General features: G+C 56.8%; 11 protein-coding genes across 11 annotated transcripts; 8 read left to right on the top strand and 3 right to left on the bottom strand.

The window, feature by feature from the left end:
- Positions 1–872: 872 nt before the first annotated feature.
- Positions 873–1,681, top strand: DL89DRAFT_286483 (uncharacterized protein; the record flags this gene model as incomplete). Its single annotated transcript, XM_040889870.1, has 2 exons — positions 873–965; positions 1,035–1,681. The coding sequence occupies 2 exons, from the start codon at positions 873–875 to the stop codon at positions 1,584–1,586; spliced, it is 645 nt and encodes a 214-aa protein (XP_040740159.1). The 3' UTR covers positions 1,587–1,681.
- Positions 1,682–1,857: 176 nt separating this feature from the next.
- On the top strand, positions 1,858–2,658 carry DL89DRAFT_270319 (P-loop containing nucleoside triphosphate hydrolase protein). The gene is made up of 4 exons (XM_040888662.1): positions 1,858–2,092; positions 2,115–2,130; positions 2,165–2,316; positions 2,351–2,658. Exons 1-4 carry the CDS (start codon positions 1,935–1,937, stop codon positions 2,568–2,570), a joined length of 546 nt encoding a protein of 181 aa, XP_040740158.1. The 5' UTR covers positions 1,858–1,934; the 3' UTR covers positions 2,571–2,658.
- Positions 2,659–2,763: 105 nt separating this feature from the next.
- Positions 2,764–3,672, bottom strand: DL89DRAFT_72200 (uncharacterized protein). The gene has a single exon (XM_040892009.1). It carries the CDS (start codon positions 3,560–3,562, stop codon positions 2,999–3,001), a length of 564 nt encoding a protein of 187 aa, XP_040740157.1. The 5' UTR covers positions 3,563–3,672; the 3' UTR covers positions 2,764–2,998.
- A 1,040-nt stretch (positions 3,673–4,712) lies between these two features.
- On the top strand, positions 4,713–6,494 carry DL89DRAFT_72207 (alpha/beta-hydrolase). The gene has a single exon (XM_040892010.1). The coding sequence runs from the start codon at positions 5,012–5,014 to the stop codon at positions 6,113–6,115; it is 1,104 nt and encodes a 367-aa protein (XP_040740155.1). The 5' UTR covers positions 4,713–5,011; the 3' UTR covers positions 6,116–6,494.
- DL89DRAFT_270318 (uncharacterized protein) lies at positions 6,214–6,465 on the bottom strand. Its single transcript, XM_040888661.1, is given in 2 exon segments — positions 6,214–6,407; positions 6,427–6,465. The coding sequence occupies 2 exon segments, from the start codon at positions 6,451–6,453 to the stop codon at positions 6,270–6,272; spliced, it is 165 nt and encodes a 54-aa protein (XP_040740156.1). The 5' UTR covers positions 6,454–6,465; the 3' UTR covers positions 6,214–6,269.
- A 732-nt stretch (positions 6,495–7,226) lies between the features above and the next one.
- DL89DRAFT_260421 (uncharacterized protein) lies at positions 7,227–8,204 on the top strand (the record flags this gene model as incomplete). Its single annotated transcript, XM_040885781.1, has 1 exon — positions 7,227–8,204. One exon carries the CDS (start codon positions 7,227–7,229, stop codon positions 8,202–8,204), a length of 978 nt encoding a protein of 325 aa, XP_040740154.1.
- A 1,112-nt stretch (positions 8,205–9,316) lies between these two features.
- Positions 9,317–10,365, top strand: DL89DRAFT_72152 (uncharacterized protein). Its single transcript, XM_040892008.1, has one exon. It carries the CDS (start codon positions 9,498–9,500, stop codon positions 10,269–10,271), a length of 774 nt encoding a protein of 257 aa, XP_040740153.1. The 5' UTR covers positions 9,317–9,497; the 3' UTR covers positions 10,272–10,365.
- A 1,050-nt stretch (positions 10,366–11,415) lies between these two features.
- On the top strand, positions 11,416–12,812 carry DL89DRAFT_307127 (uncharacterized protein). The gene has a single exon (XM_040890913.1). It carries the CDS (start codon positions 11,655–11,657, stop codon positions 12,732–12,734), a length of 1,080 nt encoding a protein of 359 aa, XP_040740152.1. The 5' UTR covers positions 11,416–11,654; the 3' UTR covers positions 12,735–12,812.
- Position 12,813: 1 nt separating this feature from the next.
- On the top strand, positions 12,814–13,288 carry DL89DRAFT_286478 (PRP1 splicing factor; the record flags this gene model as incomplete). Its single annotated transcript, XM_040889869.1, has 1 exon — positions 12,814–13,288. Exon 1 carries the CDS (start codon positions 12,839–12,841, stop codon positions 13,286–13,288), a length of 450 nt encoding a protein of 149 aa, XP_040740151.1. The 5' UTR covers positions 12,814–12,838.
- A 73-nt stretch (positions 13,289–13,361) lies between these two features.
- DL89DRAFT_325166 (TPR-like protein) lies at positions 13,362–15,638 on the top strand (the record flags this gene model as incomplete). The annotated part of the gene is made up of 6 exons (XM_040891507.1): positions 13,362–13,625; positions 13,670–13,966; positions 14,022–14,183; positions 14,215–14,981; positions 15,031–15,265; positions 15,297–15,638. 6 exons carry the CDS (start codon positions 13,362–13,364, stop codon positions 15,636–15,638), a joined length of 2,067 nt encoding a protein of 688 aa, XP_040740150.1.
- Positions 15,639–15,692: 54 nt separating this feature from the next.
- DL89DRAFT_270316 (uncharacterized protein) lies at positions 15,693–17,449 on the bottom strand. The gene is made up of 5 exons (XM_040888660.1): positions 17,182–17,449; positions 17,035–17,147; positions 16,783–16,977; positions 16,465–16,745; positions 15,693–16,353 (listed from the first exon to the last, which is right to left on the bottom strand). The coding sequence occupies exons 1-5, from the start codon at positions 17,216–17,218 to the stop codon at positions 15,858–15,860; spliced, it is 1,122 nt and encodes a 373-aa protein (XP_040740149.1). The 5' UTR covers positions 17,219–17,449; the 3' UTR covers positions 15,693–15,857.
- Positions 17,450–18,701: the final 1,252 nt, after the last annotated feature.

The raw sequence follows: 18,701 nt of genomic DNA, 5'->3' as shown, positions 1-18,701 counted from the left end.
ACACAGAGATGGGCAGTCAGGATATTGGCGACCACAACTGACCTTGGCAGCTAGGCACAGTGTTGCAGGCAGACTAGCCTCATCCGCTATTCTAGTATTCGTTTTGTTGAGTGGTTGGTGGTGTTGTGGATTGGAGCTGTCAGAATGTGCGTCCATCCTCGCCGCTCGCACTCTTAAACCCACGCCCGCAGAAAGCGAGCGAGGGGGCGCAGAGCAGGCAAGATCATCGACGGGTCGAAAAAAGCAGCAGCGTCACGAATGAGCGCTGGACCCACACCTCCCTTTACGGACGGCGCACTGTCGGTCATCTTCCAGCATGGTTCCAATGTCTATGTTCGATGAACAAAGAACTGTAAATTAACTGTAAACATAATCCTGATGAGAACAGTCGATTGAGGTTCCTCCAAGCTGTGCTGCAGCGGTGCACAATTTATACCAGCCAGCGGTTGGGGCGTCTGAAAACTCAATGATGGGACAATTTTGTCACGTGAAGCATGCGATTACGCGTGATGACTGAGACATTGACTCAACTCTTGCTTCAGCGCTGAGTCTGCTCAGAAAGCTCAAAGAATAGGGACAGTACATGATTCCAACCATTGAATCCCAGCAATACTATAGTGATTTGTCAAGAAATGCGGGTGTCACATTATGCTTATTAAAAAGTAGAAAAGAAGGAGGATTCGTGGATGGGGGTCACATAGTTGATGAGTCGTCAAGTCAGCATTTTCCTAACACAGTGACTTGCCGATTTGAGATTAGCCATGTAGTCCATCGAGTAGTGTCTAACAAAATGAAGCTATGCATTATATGAAACATAAAATTGGAGTTTTGATTTAAGAAAACAAAATAGTAAAGTTGTCAGAACCTAATAAATGCTATTCTGTGGCAATTGCAGCTGGTGCTTGGGTGTTTGGGTGTTTCCTGTGCTGTGGTGTATGTATAGTTTCACAGGTCGTCATCAAATGGTACATACATTGTTTGCTCATCTGCATATTTCTTATTCATTCAGACAGGTGGCTTTGTCATGTGTATAGCATATATTCCCACCTCAGAAGTGCAACACAATTCCCTACACACCAAAGCAAAATGGCGTTCAGGGTGGTGTTGACGAAACTGGCCACAAGCCCATTGTCTGCCTTGAGACCAACAAGGAGTTTGCTGAGATTGCTCACAGCGATTTTGTGGACGCCGGTGTCGAGGACTACATTGAGGTTATTGTTGGCGATGCGAACCAGAGCTTGGCACAGCTACAGGATGTGTCGTTCGATATTGTTTTTATCGATGCGGACAAGATGTCGTATGTGGGCTATTACGAAACAATCATTGACAATGGTCTGCTCAACAAGAGCGGCACCTTCATCATTGATAATACGGCGCTTGAGTCTGTTGTTGCGTATATCGACGCACCGGTGCCAGTGAGTCCGGACTATGAGCCTTTGTGCTTGTCATACGACATGTATAAAACTGGAAACGAGTGGGCTCCCAAACTGCACGAGTTCAACGAGCATATACGTAATGACCCGCGCGTCGAGGTGGTCATTCTTCCTCTTTTCACTGGAATCACCCTTGCACGTTTGGTCAACTAGCTCCTTTTCTCATGCATGGAAACACTGCGAACAAGCAAACTATCGCAGAATCATCCACCACTATATTAACCAAATAAATGACTTGCAGAGCTAGATTGAGATGTTCTTATTGAGAAATGAAGGTGAAGCAAGCGCTGCCGGTTTGTCCCTTATTGACATGTAGCAGTAACAGGGCCAGCTGAGCCGGGAGCCGAATTGGGCGATGACGTGTCATTCCTCCCCTGCCACTAATCAAATCCAGCTTTGCGTCCCTTCTGTTCTGCAGCGCTTTTTTGTGTACATTTTAAAGCGCATTTCTTTCTTTTTTCGCTGTTGCTGCATTTGCTGACAAGAGATTCGTGCAAGAGAATGGCTCGCGGTCTATTTCTGCTGTTTGAGGGCTGCGACCGCAGTGGCAAGTCGACACAGTGCTCGATGCTGGTGGAGGCCCTGCAACGGGAGGGTGTCAAGGCCAAATTGCTAAAGTTCCCCGACCGCACGACCGCCATCGGGCAGATGATCAACGGGTACCTGACGCAAAAGACTCAGGCTGTCGGATGAGGCGGTGCACTTGCTATTTTCGGCGAAACCGGTGGGAGGCCATGGAGGACATCCGGGCAGAGCTGGAGGCAGGCACGACCCTGGTGGTGGACCGGTATGCGTTCTCGGGCGTCGCGTTCTCGGCGTGCAAGGGACTGAGCATGAAGTGGTGCAAGGCGCCAGACGTTGGGCTGATTGCGCCAGGACAGAAGTGTTCTTCATGGATATCCATCCGGATGACGCAGCCAAGGAGGGACGGCTTACGGCGAGGAGGTGTATGAGAAGCGCGAGTTCCAGATTGAGGTGCGCGTCAAGTTTTTTGCGCTGATGGAGGCTAACTGGTCGATTGTCGATGCGAACCGCGACAAGGACACGATCCATAGGCAGATCATGAACCTGTCCAAGGCGCTTCTCAAACGGCATGAGAAGGAGCCGCTGCCGCTGGGCAAGCTGTGGGTGGACTAAGCAGCGACAAAACCACAGCAACGGCACTCAATCGGATTAATGGGGCAAGGCTATATGTTGTCCGCACTTGTGTCCCTAGTTCTCACTTGCTCTTCCCGCTCTTTATTTTAAAAGAATTCGTATTTCTCTTTTTTATTGCTTGCCATTACCCGGGCCCTTTGAAATGGCATGGGATTCCTTTAGGCAGCGCGTGCGGTATTTGCGTGGCGAGGCACTGAGCAGCTGGCCAGCGTCGGTCACCGGAGTATTTTTACAGGCCATCTCCGGTGGCGTCCACGTGTGGTTCACTGGGACCGATCCTACGCATAACGTGCGGCGACCGACATTGCTATTCAGCGCAGTGCCATTGAGCGCTACCGAAGCAAAGGACGGAAACGTAGTCAGTGTCGCTGTGGCCACGGCACGCAGCATATGGAACGACCGGTTCTCTACCATCCAGGCAGCCGGCAGCCCATCATTGCTGACGTACCTGCGGGAGGCAGCAGGTCGAGCAGTCGCTGTGGCATAGCTGTGGTGGGAAATTGGACGTGGTTATGCTTGCCGACAAGGGCCAGCGGTGGGTGCATGGCACAATGGCGGGCACGGCTAATGGCAGTGAAAGAGTGCCCTGTGGAGCAGACACCGCAGATGCGTCCAGAACGACTGGTACTACACGCGCAGCCAAGGCGATGGGCGGTTCGTGGCGTTTTCGCGCGACGGCAACGTTGTTGTATACGACGGACTTGTCGGACGCGAGACAGTGTTGTCGTGGGCCAGGCAGTCGGGTGTGCAGTATGGCGTGGTCGAGTATGCGATGGAGGAGGAGCTGGGCCGCAATACTGGGATCTTCTGGGCGCCATTATCATGTAATGGCAGTGAGTGGCTGTTGTGTGCGCGCGTCGATGAGCGCTTGGTCGGCGATGTCGGGCTGCCGGAGCTGCCCGAGGACAATATGATTGACCCGACAGCTGACCTGGTCCACTCGCCGGCCGGTGCCTTTGCCAACAACGCATATGGGTGGGAGCATGGCTGCCGTGTTGACCAGGGATCGCAGGAGCTGCATTCGGCGCTGGCTGATTTCCAAAAGTACCCGCGGCCGGGCTCACGCAATGCCGTGACCGACTGGGTCGTGATCGAGATTGCCTATGATGGGGACCATGGCATTGCAAGTCGACGAGTGAGGCCGCTGTATCGGGAGAACCTGTCTTCGAAGACTGTTTCCATGGCACGAGTATGTGGTCCGTGCAGGGTGGCTACCCGCCAGCCAAGGCCGACCGTCAGATGCGGTCTGGTTCCAGCTGCTTGACCGTGCGCAGAAGCGTACGGCGATTGTCAGAGTGCCAGTGGACTGCTTTCGGAGATGGAACGAGCGAAGGACGTGGATCCATTCGAGCAACTGCCTGAGGAGGAGCCGCACAGCAGCCCACTAGTGCATGTTTTATACGAAGAATCGCAGCCAGAGGCATGGATCAATCTGAATCAGCACTGCCGTTTCCTGAGCCAGGACGTGCCTGATGGCTGTGTGCAGTTTATCCTGGCTTCCGAGCGCACCAACAAATTCAATCACCTGCATCTGGTGACGACCGAGCTTGGCAGCGATGTGGTCGGTGAGGGGATCGGGCGGAGCACCACCAGTATTACGCCGATCACCACCGGCCCGTGGCCAGTCACCGACGATGCACCGCTGTTTATCGACGAAGCGCAAAAGGTAGTGTACTTTAGTGCGCGGTAATCCAAATCCACTGACTACAAATCTGTTTTCTGCCCAGCTACAGCGCCGACGCACAGCCCACCGAGCACCCGCAGCAGCTGACGATGGCCGGATACACCCACAGCAACTTTTCCTTTGACTCGACAGGCGCATATTTCTACTGCCAGTCGTCGAATGTGGCCACGCCGGTGCGGCACTGCATATACCAGACAGACACCGGGCGGTGCCTGGCAGTGATCGAGGTGGCACAGGCGCGGTCGGCGTCCCTGATCACCCGCTCGTCGATAAACACCACGTCGACCTGCGACTTTCCGGTCAATATCCATCGATAGCTTCGAGTCAGACGCGTTCAGCGACTATCTGCCGGACCCGCTGCGGATGGGTGGCAAGCAAAAGCTGCGGCGTGCTGGCTAGAGTGGAAGGAGTTCAGCATCCGGCGGCTGACGCCGTCGTATGTGGGCCAGACGGTGAGCAGGGCGGTGCGGAATGCAATTCCCGTTCTCGCTGTTCCAGTCGCTGGCGCTGGGCACTATCAGGAGCGGCATCAACCCGCAGAGACTCATTGACAAGGTCATTGCGGAGGTCTTGTCGAGAGGACGCGGGGTCGCCGGGGGTGCAGGCCGGCCAGGCGCCATTATCTGATACCGCTGTCCGGGTAGCTAAGCGGCCGAGCACCGCACCACCGCTGCCGCCGCGCCCGGCGGAAACCTCCGTGGAGGAGTTGGCTGCGGTGGACGTGGCTCCGCGGTTTATGTCGCTGACCAATGCCAGCCGGCAGTTTGTGACAAGAGAGACACTGGTAGGCACACATGAGTTTGCTGGCATGCCGGCAGTCAATAGGGGGTCAGATCCTTTGCCCCGGTTGTTCTGCTTCCCTGTGCGCACAGACGCGGGCGGCTGGGATCTGCTATTTGGTCATGTGTACCTGCCGCCAGATTTCGCTGCTGGCAAGCTCTACCCGGTTGTTGTCAATGCGTATGGCGGGCCGCAGTGCCAGCTGGTGACCAATGCATACCCGTACCCACGGCACCGAAGGCTGGCAATGCTGACGCGGATGACGCCCGAGATTGTGAAGCCAGGCACGACGCCAATGTTTGCTCCGCGTGGGTCCAGCTGTCAGTCGAGCATCAGCGATATAGATGACAGGCGGGTCGATAGCGCAGAGAGCGTCGGACCAAGCATGGAGAAGAGCGGTGTGCATTCAACGGTGGTGGTATGTGTGGACGGCAGGGGCACGCCAAACCGCGGTCTGGCGTACGAGTCGGCAATTGGTGGCCGGCTGGGACAGCTGGAGGTCGATGACATTGCCAGTGCAGTCGAGTACTTGCTGGAATACGGGCTAGACGCACTGGCTCCTGTTGATACGCCACCGCCGAGCTGGTGCCAGACCACGGTCTCGTGCTCAAACTCTTCACACAATGTGCCTCGCCCGCCAGTTTTCCCTGCCCCAGCATCCTGCGCTGATAGCTTGTCAGAGTGGGATATGGCGCCCCTGCCCGACCAGCGCACAGGGTTCGTGGACCACCGCCGCATAGCAATCCACGGCTGGTCGTACGGCGGCTACATTGCATTGCGCGCAATCGCCAAGCACCCGTCGCTGTTCAAGGTCTGCATTGCTGGCGCGCCTGTGGTCCGCTGGGACTGGTACAGCGCCGCCTATGCTGAGCGCTATCTCGGCGTGCCTGCGGCTGGGCAGACCATTTACGACCAGTCCTTCGGTCGTGTCGGTTGCTGGGCTGCTGCCACGGGAGCGCAACCGGGTGCTAGTTGTGCATGGCTGGAACGACGACAACGTACATGTCACGCACACCGCAGAGCTCGTTCGGTCGCTGCAGCGGGCATGGGGGAGGCCTGATCCAATTCGCTTATCGATATACGCCAACGAGCGCCACGGGCTTCGACTGCCGTCAAGCAACGAGCATTTTCGAGACGCTGCTCGCATACTGGCTGTTCCACTATCTGTAACGACTGGATTTTTGTATTGGTCTAATAATGTCAGAAAGCGCTTTTTAGGCGGTGGGGGCGTCCTTGACGGGCTTGCCGGTCTTCTTGATGGCCTCGAAGATGGTCTCGCGGGGCAGGTCGGTGGTGACCGAGACGCGCTGCTTCTCGAGAGAGACCTCGTACTTGTCAATGCCCTCGACACGCTTCAGGGCGCGGATCAACGGCGCCGGAGCAGCCCGAGCAGGACATGGCGACTTCGAAACTCGTAGGTGTTCTATAATAATAATAAAAAAGCATTAAGCAATAGTGGTGTTAGTATCACTGTGTTGGCTCACAGAGGGTCGGCGGTTTGCGTGTGTGCTGTGCGACTAGAAACTTACGGCCATTGTGGTTGAGAAATTTGAGAGATGAGCAAGGAGTAAGAGCAAGAAAGCGGGGTGGAAGAGAGAGAGAAAAGCTGAGAGAATAATGATGGAAAACAAACCGTTGCCGAGGCGGAATCTCAGCCCAATTTATAGGCTCCCCTGCCGCCCCTCATTTGCCCCGTTTTGTGTGTTTTCGCTGGCTGGCGCTAAAATAGGCCAGCAGGCAATATTGAGCCTGTGTGGATCCTTAGTTGCCAGCACTCTCCACGCGTAGGAGGCGACTCAATAGGCCCGCGTAATCGGCGCTATACATCTCGGAGCAAGTACATCGATTGATGGCTTCGCCATACATTAGTCATGCATGCAACATATCATGGCTGCGAGGTGGGGGTGGAAATCTATGTGAGGCAAATAGGCGAGCCACTGGTTATTTTTTCATTGCAGCGATTTCGTGGATTCCATAAGAAGGCCGCTGCATTTCCGCCAGCATCGATAGCAATTGCCTCAGGGCAGATCGCTGCATGTTTTTTTGCGGGAGGGGGTTTTGCTTGCCATTCGCCTTTGATCTACTTCGCTTTTGTCATGTTCTCTTGTATTTGTAAAGCCAGACACGCAGCCGTCCCACGATGTATCCTTATGCAGCCATTGCACACGGCCATGGCCAGCTTACAAATCACACAGCCAGGCATTGGTTCGGGCAAACGGATCGACTGGGAAATGCCCGCAGCCAGCAACCCGCCACTGCCGCCGTCAACCGAGCTTCTGGCGGCAATCAAATCGCAAGGCAAACCGACGCCGTGGAGTGAGCAGGAGATCCGTGCCTTCCAGGCGCTGGTAATAGACCGCATAGGCATATACCGGGTGCGCAAAGTAGACTGGAACGTGGTGGCCATGCACATCGGCACGCGTACGCCCGAGGCGATCAAATCGCGGTTCCGCCAGATGCTCAGCGAAATGCCGCACGACTCGCGCGCCAGTCTGATGCAGCGGCGGCTCTCGCACAACGCGCAGCTGTGCGGCTCCAAGAAGGCGTCAAAGGCGCGGACCAGGGTGTGGACGCCGCAGGAAGACGATGCATTGAAGACCGCGGTGGCGCTGTATGGTGCGCACAAGTGGCGGATGATCTCGGAGTTTGTCGAGACACGGCGGCCAAGCCAGTGCTATAACCGGTGGCGGTATATGAACAGTCCGCTGAGCGGGAAGCGCGGGCCGCCGTCGTACTGGATCAACGTTATGTACCGGAAGAAAAAGCTGAGCAAGGCCGGGTCGTCGGATGGCTCGTCGGTGCTGTCGGCAATCCTGAACCAGCAGCTGCAAGAGGCCATGGACCGCGATGCTAGCAGTAATACCGGGGTCGTGCTTGGGACGGACGAGGCGGGTGAGGAAATCATGGGTGCGGTGGACCGGGCGGTGCTGAAGCCGTTTAGCGTCGACGAGGACAAGCTGATTATCCAGCTGGTGCGCCTGCACGGCCGAAAGTGGGGCCACATAACTAGGCTGCTGAACGCGGCAAACCAGCAGAGAGAGAGGACGAGGGATCTTGGCAGCGACTCTCAGACGACACAGAAGCGCACCGCGAACTGGGTGTGCGAGCGCTTCAGGCTGCTGTCGCAGCCAATCGAGGCCGGCGTCTGACTGTGCAGAGTTGCGGTCTGGCAGTGCGTCTCTGGCCACTAAGCCTGTTCCTGGCGACGGTCTTGGCCCATCAAAACCTATCTCGCCAAGTCTTTCGGAAAAACGAACCGAGGATATCCAATCGGTTACACCACCAAAGCACAGGCCGCTGGACTGTGGCCGAGGACGAGGAACTGGCGTGCATAGTGAAAAAGGCACTGTCCCACGAGAACGGGTTCCTGTCGTGGAGTGACGTGGCCAAGCAAATGAGCACCCAGCGATCCAAAACCCAGTGCTCGACACGGTGGCTGCAGACCGTGGGCACGCATCTGAAGCACACACGCTTTTCGAGGCTGGAGGACGAGGCGATATGGCCGTTTGTTCTGAGCCGGTGCCAGGGCAAGTCGCCAAAGGGTCGTGCAGGGGACCGAGCCGCAAGGCACTGTGGGCATCGGGTGGGTGAGCGCGCGACTCAGGGCGTCGCGGTCGACGAATGCGCTGGCGCGGCGGATCTACAGGCTCACCAAGGCTGTGAGGTGGTTGAAGGTTGTCGGAGGAGTGAGCGATGCGCACTTGCATTTCGATTTGGTGCACAAACTGGCCAACACGCCATCGGACTTTCGAATAGTGGCTAAGAAATAAGCATTGCTTTCATTCTCTCACACATGCCACGCTCGGACTTGGTCGTGGCGAATCATCAGCATGCCCGGTAATGAGGCCCAACAGAAACGTGTCTGCGTCCCCAGGAGAGACCGCAGTATTTATAGCTTTTTCTGACTCAGTATCATCGGGCTCACTGGTCCCCCTCTATTTCTATCAGCCAGCCGTGTCTGCCAAAATAGAAATACATGGCGGTGCTCGGTGAAGCGATAGGTACATGGGCTCGGCGACACGTTCGATGCATCATGTTAGGAACAATAGGCTGTAGAATCCGAACCTGCGGGATCCTCATTGACCACTCAGCAAAATGACGTTATCTTTTACAGATGCAATGGCTAGAGCTGTTTTTTCCCACCCAGGATCCACCAACTGGGCAAGCTGGACAGCCGGGCTCTAGCCAGTGCTCGTTTTCACGAAGGAGCCCGGTGCTCTTAAAAGCAATCGGTGCCCGGCGTCCCCAATATTACAGTCGCTCCACTTTTATTTTCTATTTTTTCCATCCACTATTATATTGCATAGCGCGTCTTGTTTGTTTGCAAAGTTGGCCTCCAAATTTTTTTCCCACCCTTTCAAAACCACAGCTGTCTACTAGCACCCTGCAAAGCATCTACATCTTCTCCTCTTCTCGCAAACCTGTTTTAACTATTACGCGCAATGGACAAGGACGGCCCCGATCCAAATGACGGCAGATCCGGGTATTCCCAGCTGCCACCCGAATCGCCGGAACATAGTCAGTCCTCAGATAATACGCAACAATCCGATCAGAGCGCTCCGGCAGCCACCGACCCGCATCACTCTGGCTCCGACACCGATGACGACTCACTGGGCGGGATTTTTGTTTCCACACAGCGCACGCAAATACCGCCGGTGGGCCCCTCGCCACCCATCAGTGCGCCCAGTGACGGTAGTGGCGGCGACAAGCCCAACCGCCCAATTCTACGCCTGGCAATGCTGAACGCTCAAGAAAAGGCAAATGTGCGAAACCAGCTTGGCCACGATTCGTTCACTGCGCCGGTACACAGCGAGCCGATCGAGCTGCCGTCGACAGGATACTTTGCGCCACGGGGAACGCTGCAGCGGTCGTCAACGTCGGTGCCCGAGAAGGCCAACGAGGCCGACCAGGCGAAGCAGAAGAAGAAGCGGCGGCCGCATGCAGCGCTACGGTTTGCGTCGGAGGACTCGGTGCACACTATTGGCTCGGGGAGCGACCAGCAGTTCAGCCATCTGCATAATCCGATTGATGCACCGCGGCCACAAAGCAGCGGCTCGGCCCAGGCAGACAATGCGGAGCCGGTGGGTCTCCGCCGTCGCTTGTCCCGCGCCGGTACCAACATGCGGCAGTGGGGGCGGGCCCTGAACGCAGTGACTGGCGGCAACAGGAACCCTGTACGCGTCCGACTCCGAATCCGACACAGACACAGACAGTGACGACCTTCCGAGGAGCAACGAGCTGCATATGGAGCAGCTGCTAGATAAAAAGACCATTAACGAGGCAGACAACCCTCTGAGGACGAATACTGCGGCGAATAACGCAGAAATCGCGGCCACGTCGACGTTCTACCCCGTCAACCCAGCTGCTAACAACCCAGGCGTGGTCCATGTGAATATGAGCGGCCATGACACCGCCAAGAACATCATCGAGTCGGTCCTGGGCGCAATGGGCACATCCACCGCGCAGTACCGCAGGGACCATCCCGGGCTTCTCGAAAAGGCGTCACCGGTGGGAACACCGTCGGAGCTCGAGGCCGGATACGGTAAAGGCAAGCTCATGGACTCTGCAGGGTCGACGCCGTCCGACATCGCAGACCAACCTGAAGCAGGACGGCGGGTACTTTGGGCAGAAGCGGCCGACAAGCGTGACGCCTGGCAGCATGTTTGGCGGCGGTGGCACGATTCCAACCCCACTCGGCATCACCCCGACGTCATTGCGCGGCGTTTATGCCAACCTCAACAAGCTGCAGAGCCGCATGGCTGAGCACCAGCAGAAGCGGGATCTACGCATGCGCCAGGCCAAGGCCAAGGAGGCCAAGGTCAGGGCCAAGCTGCGGGAGAAGGAGGAGAAGGAGCGGCGCGAGCGCGAGCGGGCAAAGGCTGCGGGCAAGACAACGCCGTTTGGCACTGTCGGCAGCAAGATCCGCAAGATCCCGGTTATTCTGAAGAGCCACGTACCGGGTACTCCGGGTGGAGTGGGAAGCCCTGAGACGTCTCTGTCGCCCAGCGATGTTCCCTCTGTTGGCCACGGACGAGGCGGGAAAGTCGTTCGAGCTGCGTGGATTCCACAGCGTTCCGCGATCGGAGTCAACACCCTACCTTTCGACTTTGCTCGAGACTATCCCGTCGAGACCTGGCACCCCCGGTCCCTCATCGTTAGGCACAGTGCCGGTGAAGCCCGCGCGCAGTGCTGGTCAGTCGCCAATCCACTCGCCCAACATCTCGCCAGTGGTGACCCCCGGATGGGACGATATCCTGGCCTCCAGCGGCATGCTGACCAATGGTAGCATCGGTGGCGGCGTACCAGGTTCCAGGGTCTCGATGGCTGGCTCATCAGACAGCACCCTGGTGGCGTTTCGAGGCTGAGAAGCAGAAGATCTTGGCACAATTGGCCGATATTTTCGATCGCCAGAATTTCATGTTGGTGGCAAGCCGTGCGCTGATGGCATTCGGGGCGCCGCTGCACCGGCTCGAAGCCAATCTGATTACGATAGCGCTGCATCCTGGACGTCGAAGCATCGGTAGCTGTCCTGCCAGGCATCATCCTGATCAGCTTCGGCGACAAGGACACACGGTCGTCAGGAGACACATATCGTGCGGATGGCCACCGGCTACGATATGCACCGGCTGGAGCGCACGAACCGCTGTATCAGACGCGTGCTGAAGAACCGGATTTCGGTTGGCAAGGGCGTCAGGAACATCGAGAGGATCCTGGCCACCCCTCCTCTGTACCCGTGGTGGCTGATGCTGCTTGTCTTTATTGCCTCGTCGTTCTTCATCAGCCCGCTATTCTGGAACGGCCAGTGGGCGGATGCCGGGGCAAGCGCCATGATGGGTCTGATTGTCGGGCTCCTGCAGCTGCTTGCTGGCCGCTTCTCCAACTACGCCAACCTGTTCGAGGTGTCGTCGGCCTTTATTATCGGATTCGTTGCGTCGCTGATGCAAGACAAGATCTGCTTTGGCGTTGTTTCCTTTGCAGGCATCTGCCAGCTCCTGCCTGGCCTGGGTCTGACCCTGTCAATTATCGAGATGGCCTCCAAGAACATGATTTCGGGCACTGTGCGCTTTGTCTATGCCATGTGCCAATGCTTCTTGCTGGGCTACGGCATCTCTGTCGGCTCTACGATGGGCACACGTGTGCGCGGCTTCCAAAACAGCCCCGTGGACTCGGTTGTGTCGTCAATGAACGGGCTCGGCAACTGCAGTACTGGGCTCAGCAAGCTCTGGTGGTTCCTGTTCCTGCCGATGCTCGCCATTACGTTCAACATGAGCATCTCGGCGCACTGGCGCCAGCAGCCCATCATGGTCATGGCCGGCGCCGTCGGGTACACCGTGTCGTATTTTGCGGGCAAGAGCAGTGCGCTGACCGACATTGCCCCAGCCATCGGCGCCTTTGCCATGGGCCTGTTTTCCAACGTCCTGGCGTCGTTCTCAAACCACAGATCGGCCATTGAGCCGATTCTTGGCGGTGTGCAGCTCCTGGTGCCTGGGTCGCTCGGGCTGAGGACTGTGCTGGCGTTTATCTCGTCCTCTGGGTCGAGTTCAGGCACCTTCCTGTACAACGTGTTCTCGACAAGCCTGAGCATTGCTGTCGGTCCTGTTCCTGAGCGGCATGGTCGTGTTCCCGAACCGCAAGAAGCGGGTTGGCCTGATGACCTTTTAGGAGATGCTCAGTTTTGAACCAAAACTATTCTGGTTGTGATATCAGGATTATATATATATTTTGACATTTATTAAGTTATAAGCTAGACCCCTTTGGTTTTTCCTGTCTTTTACTTTTTTCAATGTACAGCGTCACAAAAGATTTTCTAGGAAAACCAGCTCCGCCGGGATACGTAGCCGGTCTCGGCCGTGGAGCCACTGGTTTCACTACGCGATCGGATATCGGCCCAGCGCGCGAAGCCTCGGCAGCTGCTGATAAGCTGCCGGCGCGCGACAAGCAGCCAGCCGAGCAAGACGACCCGCGGTTCGACGACGCCGACAACGAAGTTGGGCTGTTCCGCAACGCCCCCTACGAGGCGGACGACGAGGAGGCCGACAAAATCTGGACCGAAATCGACACAAAGATGGAACAGCGGCATGCTGCCCGACATGAAAAGCAGAAAACAAAGGGCACAGACAAACCTGCAATCGAGGAGCACTTTAAGGACCTGAAGCGGCAGCTGCAGGGGCTCAGCGAGGAGGACTGGGACGCGATCCCTGACGCTGCACAGCTGGCGGAAACTGCCTGCTAGGGCTAAGCGCCGCAGAAAGGCTGCAGGCGACCGCCGCGGAGAGCGGTTTGCGCAGGTGTCTGACAGCGTGATGATGGCGGGCCTTAATGCCGCTGGCTTTGAGCAGAACGTTGGCTCGACGGACATGAGTGCCGATGACGGGACAGTGACCAATTTTATGGCTATCGGGCAAGCCCGCGATGACGTTTTGCGAATGAAGCTGGACCAGGCGGGCGACTCAGCAACAGGCCAGACAACCATCGACCCGCGTGGATATCTAACATCACTGAACACCCTGGGTACGCAAAATGCAGCTGAAATCGGCGATATTTCGCGTGCCCGCACGTTGCTCAAATCGGTAACAACCACTAACCCGAAGCATGCACCCTGGGTGGATCGCAGCGGCCCGTCCTGGAAGAGATTGCGAAGAAGCTGGGCAAGGCGCGGTCGATTATCGCCGAGGGGTGCGAAAACTGCCCAAAGAGCGAGGAGGTGTGGCTGGAGGCAGCCCGGCTCAATACGCGGGAGACAGCCAAGGTGATCTTGGCCAGCGCAGTCCGCAACCTGCCGCAGTCGGTCAAGGTCTGGATGGCAGCGGCAGACCTGGAGGCAGCGTCGCACGATGTCAAGGCGCAGCGGCGGGTGCTGAGACGCGCATTGGAGTTTGTGCCCACCTCGGTTGTTTTATGGAAGGCAGCAGTGGGACTTGAGGATGCCGATGACTGCGCGCGTACTCCTGTCGCACGCTGTGGAGCTGATTCCGCTCAGCATCGATCTGTGGCTCGCACTGGCGCGGCTCGAGACGTACGAGAAGGCGCAGAAGGTGCTGAACCGCGCCCGCCGTGCTGTGCCCTCGAGCCACGAGGTTTGGATCGCGGCTGCGCGGCTCGAGGAGCAGAACGAGCACACTGGACGGGTGGACCAAAATCATGGCCAAGGCAGTGCAGTCCCTGGGCCAGCACGGAACAACCATGGACCGTGACGCATGGCTCGACCAGGCAGAAATATGTGAGACCGACGGATACCCGTCTGTGTGCCAGGCCATTGTCAAGGCCACGGCCAGTCTGGGATTCGATGGGAACGAGTCTGCCGAGGACCAGGCAGACGTGTGGGCATCCGAGGCTGACCGGTTTATGCAGCATCGGGCTGTGGTCACTGCGCGGTCTCTCTATGAGCTTGCGCTAGAAGCTACACCGGCCAGCATGGACATGTGGCGAAGTGCAGCCGATCTGGAGCGCGAGCAGGGCTCGATCGAGGACCTGGAGGCGCTGCTGAAGCGCGCTGTGCAGTACTGCCCACAGGCAGAGGTTCTATGGCTGATTGCCGCGAAAGAGAAATGGACGAAGCAGAACGACGTGGAAGGCGCTAGGCAGATCCTCGAGGAGGCGTTCAGGGCGAACTCAGGATCGGAGGCCATTGTGCTGGCGGCAGTCAAGCTGGAGAGCGAGAACGGGCAGTACCAGCGTGCGCAGTTGCTGCTCCAGCGAGCCCGCACGACAGAGTTTGACGGGCAGATGGGCACTGCCCGGATCTGGATGAAGAGCACGGTGCTGCTGAGGCAGTTGGATGACCTTGATACAGCGCTTTCTCTGGCCAAGGAAGGGTTGGACAGGTTCCCCCAGTGCTACAAGCTGTGGCTCGTGCAGTCGCAGATCGAGATCCAGATGGAGCAGTACGAGGTGGCCCGCCAGACGCTGTCAAACTCGCTGAAGCAGTGCCCCAACTGCCGTTGAGCTGTGGATCGCCGCCGCCCGCCTCGAGAGCTCGCCGCACCTCAACCTGCATATCCGTGCGCGAGCCATCCTGGAACGTGCCCGTGTCTACAACCCAAAGTCGCCGAGGCTGTGGCTGGAACAAGCGCGGCTGGAAGCCGACGTCATTGGCAATGTGCCAGTCGCCCGGACGCTGCTCTCGCGGGCCCTCCAAGAGTGCCCAAAGTCGGGTCTCCTCTGGGCTGAATCCATCCTGCTCGAGCAGCGACCGCAGCGCAAGGCCAAAGTCAGTTGATGCCTTGAAGCATGCTGACAAGGATGACCCGGCGATCACGTGCATGATTGCCCGGCTGTTCTGGTCCGAGCGGCGTATCGAGAAAGCCCGGACCTGGTTCGAGCGCGCGGCAGCAGCCGACCAGGACTACGGCGATGCGTGGGCGTGGTGGCTCAAATTCGAGGTTGACCAGGCGGCACGTGCCGACGAACAGCTGATGCTTGATGAGCGGATCAAGGCGATCGAAGATGCATGCATGAGGGCCGATCCGCACCACGGCCAGGTGTGGCCAGTGGTATCCAAGGATCCCAAGAATGCCCGTCTTTCTACAAGAGACATCCTGCACAAGGTATCGGAAAGGCTGGGCCAGCTGCGCCAACTGTGAGCGGCAACAACAAACAGCGAACACAAATAAAACAGCCCATTTTGAGGAACTGGTCAATATTGATGGGACTTTGTATTAAAGTGACGAAAGAAAGGGACTAAGCAATAAGAGTATGGACCGAGAAAAAGAAAAGAAACCCAGGAGGACCGTAGGAGCTCAAGCATAATTTTGAAGCTAAAAATTCTGTTCAGAGCCTAAAATTTTGTTGTTTGTCTGAGCCTACGCCTCGCCGTTGCCTGACGGGGCTGCCCGGCTGTCGGTCTGGGCAGCGCCGGTCTGTGACGGCGCACCCACCGCCGGATGGCACGCAGCGCCTGGCTGGGCTCCGCTGGCAGCCTCACCATTGGCGTTGTGGTTGTCTGTCGACGCAGGCGACGACACCTGCATGCTCTCCGAGCCATGCTGCTGCAGTACCGCCGCCGCATCGCCTTCGCTGATGCCCGCAGCCAGCGAGCTGAAGTGCGCCAGGTTCGACGGCATACTGCCCACGGGGGTTGTGCCGAACGAGTCGATGGCCGCCTGCTCCTGCGGCACGGGCGTGGAGTTGGCATCATCGCGCTCCAGCGCATGGCTGCTCTGCTGACCACCCGAAGACGCGCCAGGCATGCGCAGGCCCCCGGTCTCTGCTGCAACCACCGCGGCCTCCGCCTCGGCTGCGGCAGCTGACGGGTTGCTGACATGATTATCGCCTGCTGACACTGCAATCGGGGCCAGCCTGCTGATTGCTGCGAGTGTTGGTGGATGCTCGATGGCAGCTGCGGTGGTTTGGCGTCCACGTCCATCTCGTTGTCGTCGATATTCACGTCAGGCCTCCAAGTCCGCGTACGTGCGGCACAGCGGGCAGCTGAAGCCGGTGCTGGTGAACAGAATGGGCTTGACGCACTTGAAGTGGAAGCAGTGCGAGCACGGCGCAACAAACAGCGCCTGGAACGCTACCATCTTGTACAGGCAGATGCAGCACTCGTTGTTGCTGTCGTCCGAGCCGTCCCCCGCTGTGCTGCCAATGGCATGATATGCATTCTGGATGTTCTCCATGACTTGCCGCCTAAACGGATTCTCCTTGCTCCGCTGCCAGTTGCGGTTAATCTCCAGGCGGATCTTGACGCACTTGTAAATGTCTAGCGTGCCGCCCTTGGTAGTCCACGCCCAGCTGCAAAACATCGCCGTCGTGCAGCTGGTGCGGCCGGCTCTCAACGCCCGGCGGCGACAGCCGCAGGTGGTTGAGGAACGTGCCTGAGGATGACTTTGTGTCGCGGATATAAAAGTTGCCGCCTTCCGTCCAAATTTCTGCATGGCTGCGACTGACCACTTTGCTCTTAAACGCAATTCGGCTCATCTGCTGGACTGACCTTCTCGGTGAAAGCGACCAACCTTCAGTACAGTGTTCTCAGGGCACGTCGCGGTCCATTACGTCAAAGTAAAGGCAATGACGCACGTCCACAATGTGCGGCACGATGCGGATGTGTGGGACTCGCGTTGGGTCGGCTTGGCCCTCGCCAGCTGCTACAGCTGGGCTCTGCTGGAATGCTGCATTGCTTGGCACCGCCAGGGGTTGTTCCTGCGCTGAGCTCGCTCGACATTTAAGAAAATGAAACTGGGTAGGTTTGATGAGCAATAAAAAAAGGAGGAATGGTGCTGGAATCTATATGCGCTGGGAAAAAGAGCGAGAATAAAAGCGGTATTGCGGTTTAAATTGTGAGTAGAGAAGAAGAAAGGCTGGGGCAATTGCCAAAGGTAATAGTGAAGGGGTTTCGCTCACCCACTCTTGAGAAAAAAAACCACTATTTGCTTTTTGGGGGCAGAAAGAGAACAAGAACGCAATAGCAAAAAAAGCGTGACTCGCCCAAGCGCTACTTTTTCGGCGTGACTGGCCCTGTGGAGCTATTAATTCCCACCGCTGGCTTTGAAATAGCGCCTATGATAGCGACCATTGGACAGTAGATGCCACGGGCGGGAAGCAGTTGCAGCCAGGGAACAAGAAAAGACAGAAAAAGAGACATGCAGATACTATCTACACCACACCGTGATTCAAAGACGGCCTAAATGTAGTCCTGGCAAATTAGAGTGCTCAGAGTGCGGATCATGCATGTGGAGGTGGGCAAATGTACATAGAGTCATGTAGCATTCAGTAATGGCTACAGTTATGTGCCCTATCATTGTCTCACCGACACATAAAACACCCTTGTGCATCCTCTACACATTTGCCACTTGAGAAAGAAGCCGATGTGGCGATCGTTTATGTCGTAGAAACTCTGGCGATTCGCCAGCACACATCTGTTCGAGAGAGCAGAGACCGCAGTAGAGCGCCAGCGATATTCTAACCTCACGCCTACTATGGACATGCTGGACCGCCCCGACCTTAGTAGCACCGCAATGGGGCCGCCACCAACGCATCTTTTGTTCTCTCGTGCCTGATATAGCGTAGTGGAGACTGCTGCAGGTATCTTTTTTTTATTTTTACTTTTGAAATAGCTGTATTTCCAGGCCTATGTCGGGACTCTAGAATCCGCCCAGGCTAATGGAACTCGTCGCCATATCAAATCAGCGCAGTCTGACTGGTGGTAGTGGGGCACACTCAGGACAATATCATTCAGGCGCATGCTTTTGATTTCATACTTGTTTCTCCTCTAATGGGCGCAACAATAACCCATGCCATTGTTGCTTATACCAGGTTTCCCCCTACAATGACATGCAAACATCATATTTTCTGCTTGTGGCGAATGGACGCGGCAAGAGCGGAATGGCGTGGACGCTCGCTGAAATATCAAGGCAGTGCGATTGTGGTCCTGCGGCGAAACAACCACCAACACAGCACACGTATTTGCCGGCGAACTATAACCATTGTCGTTCAATACATCCACCGACATCTCTCTGCCTGTCCACGGCCGCGTTGCCACAGAATAACAAGGAGGCATACAATGACGTTGCACAGTACACAAAAATGATTGCACCAACAGGTGATGCAGCATGCATGTATCTCTAGCACTGTGTCAGCTCCTGTTTCCCCAAACATACGAGGACCGGGGCTGGGAGATTGAGTTGTGTACAGAGGCTAATCCAGCA

The sequence above is a fragment of the Linderina pennispora genome (genome assembly GCF_002104995.1).
Source record: "Linderina pennispora strain ATCC 12442 chromosome Unknown DL89scaffold_17, whole genome shotgun sequence".
Classification (NCBI taxonomy): Eukaryota; Fungi; Kickxellomycota; class Kickxellomycetes; order Kickxellales; family Kickxellaceae; genus Linderina; species Linderina pennispora.
This window is presented reverse-complemented; position numbering and strand designations above follow the sequence as displayed.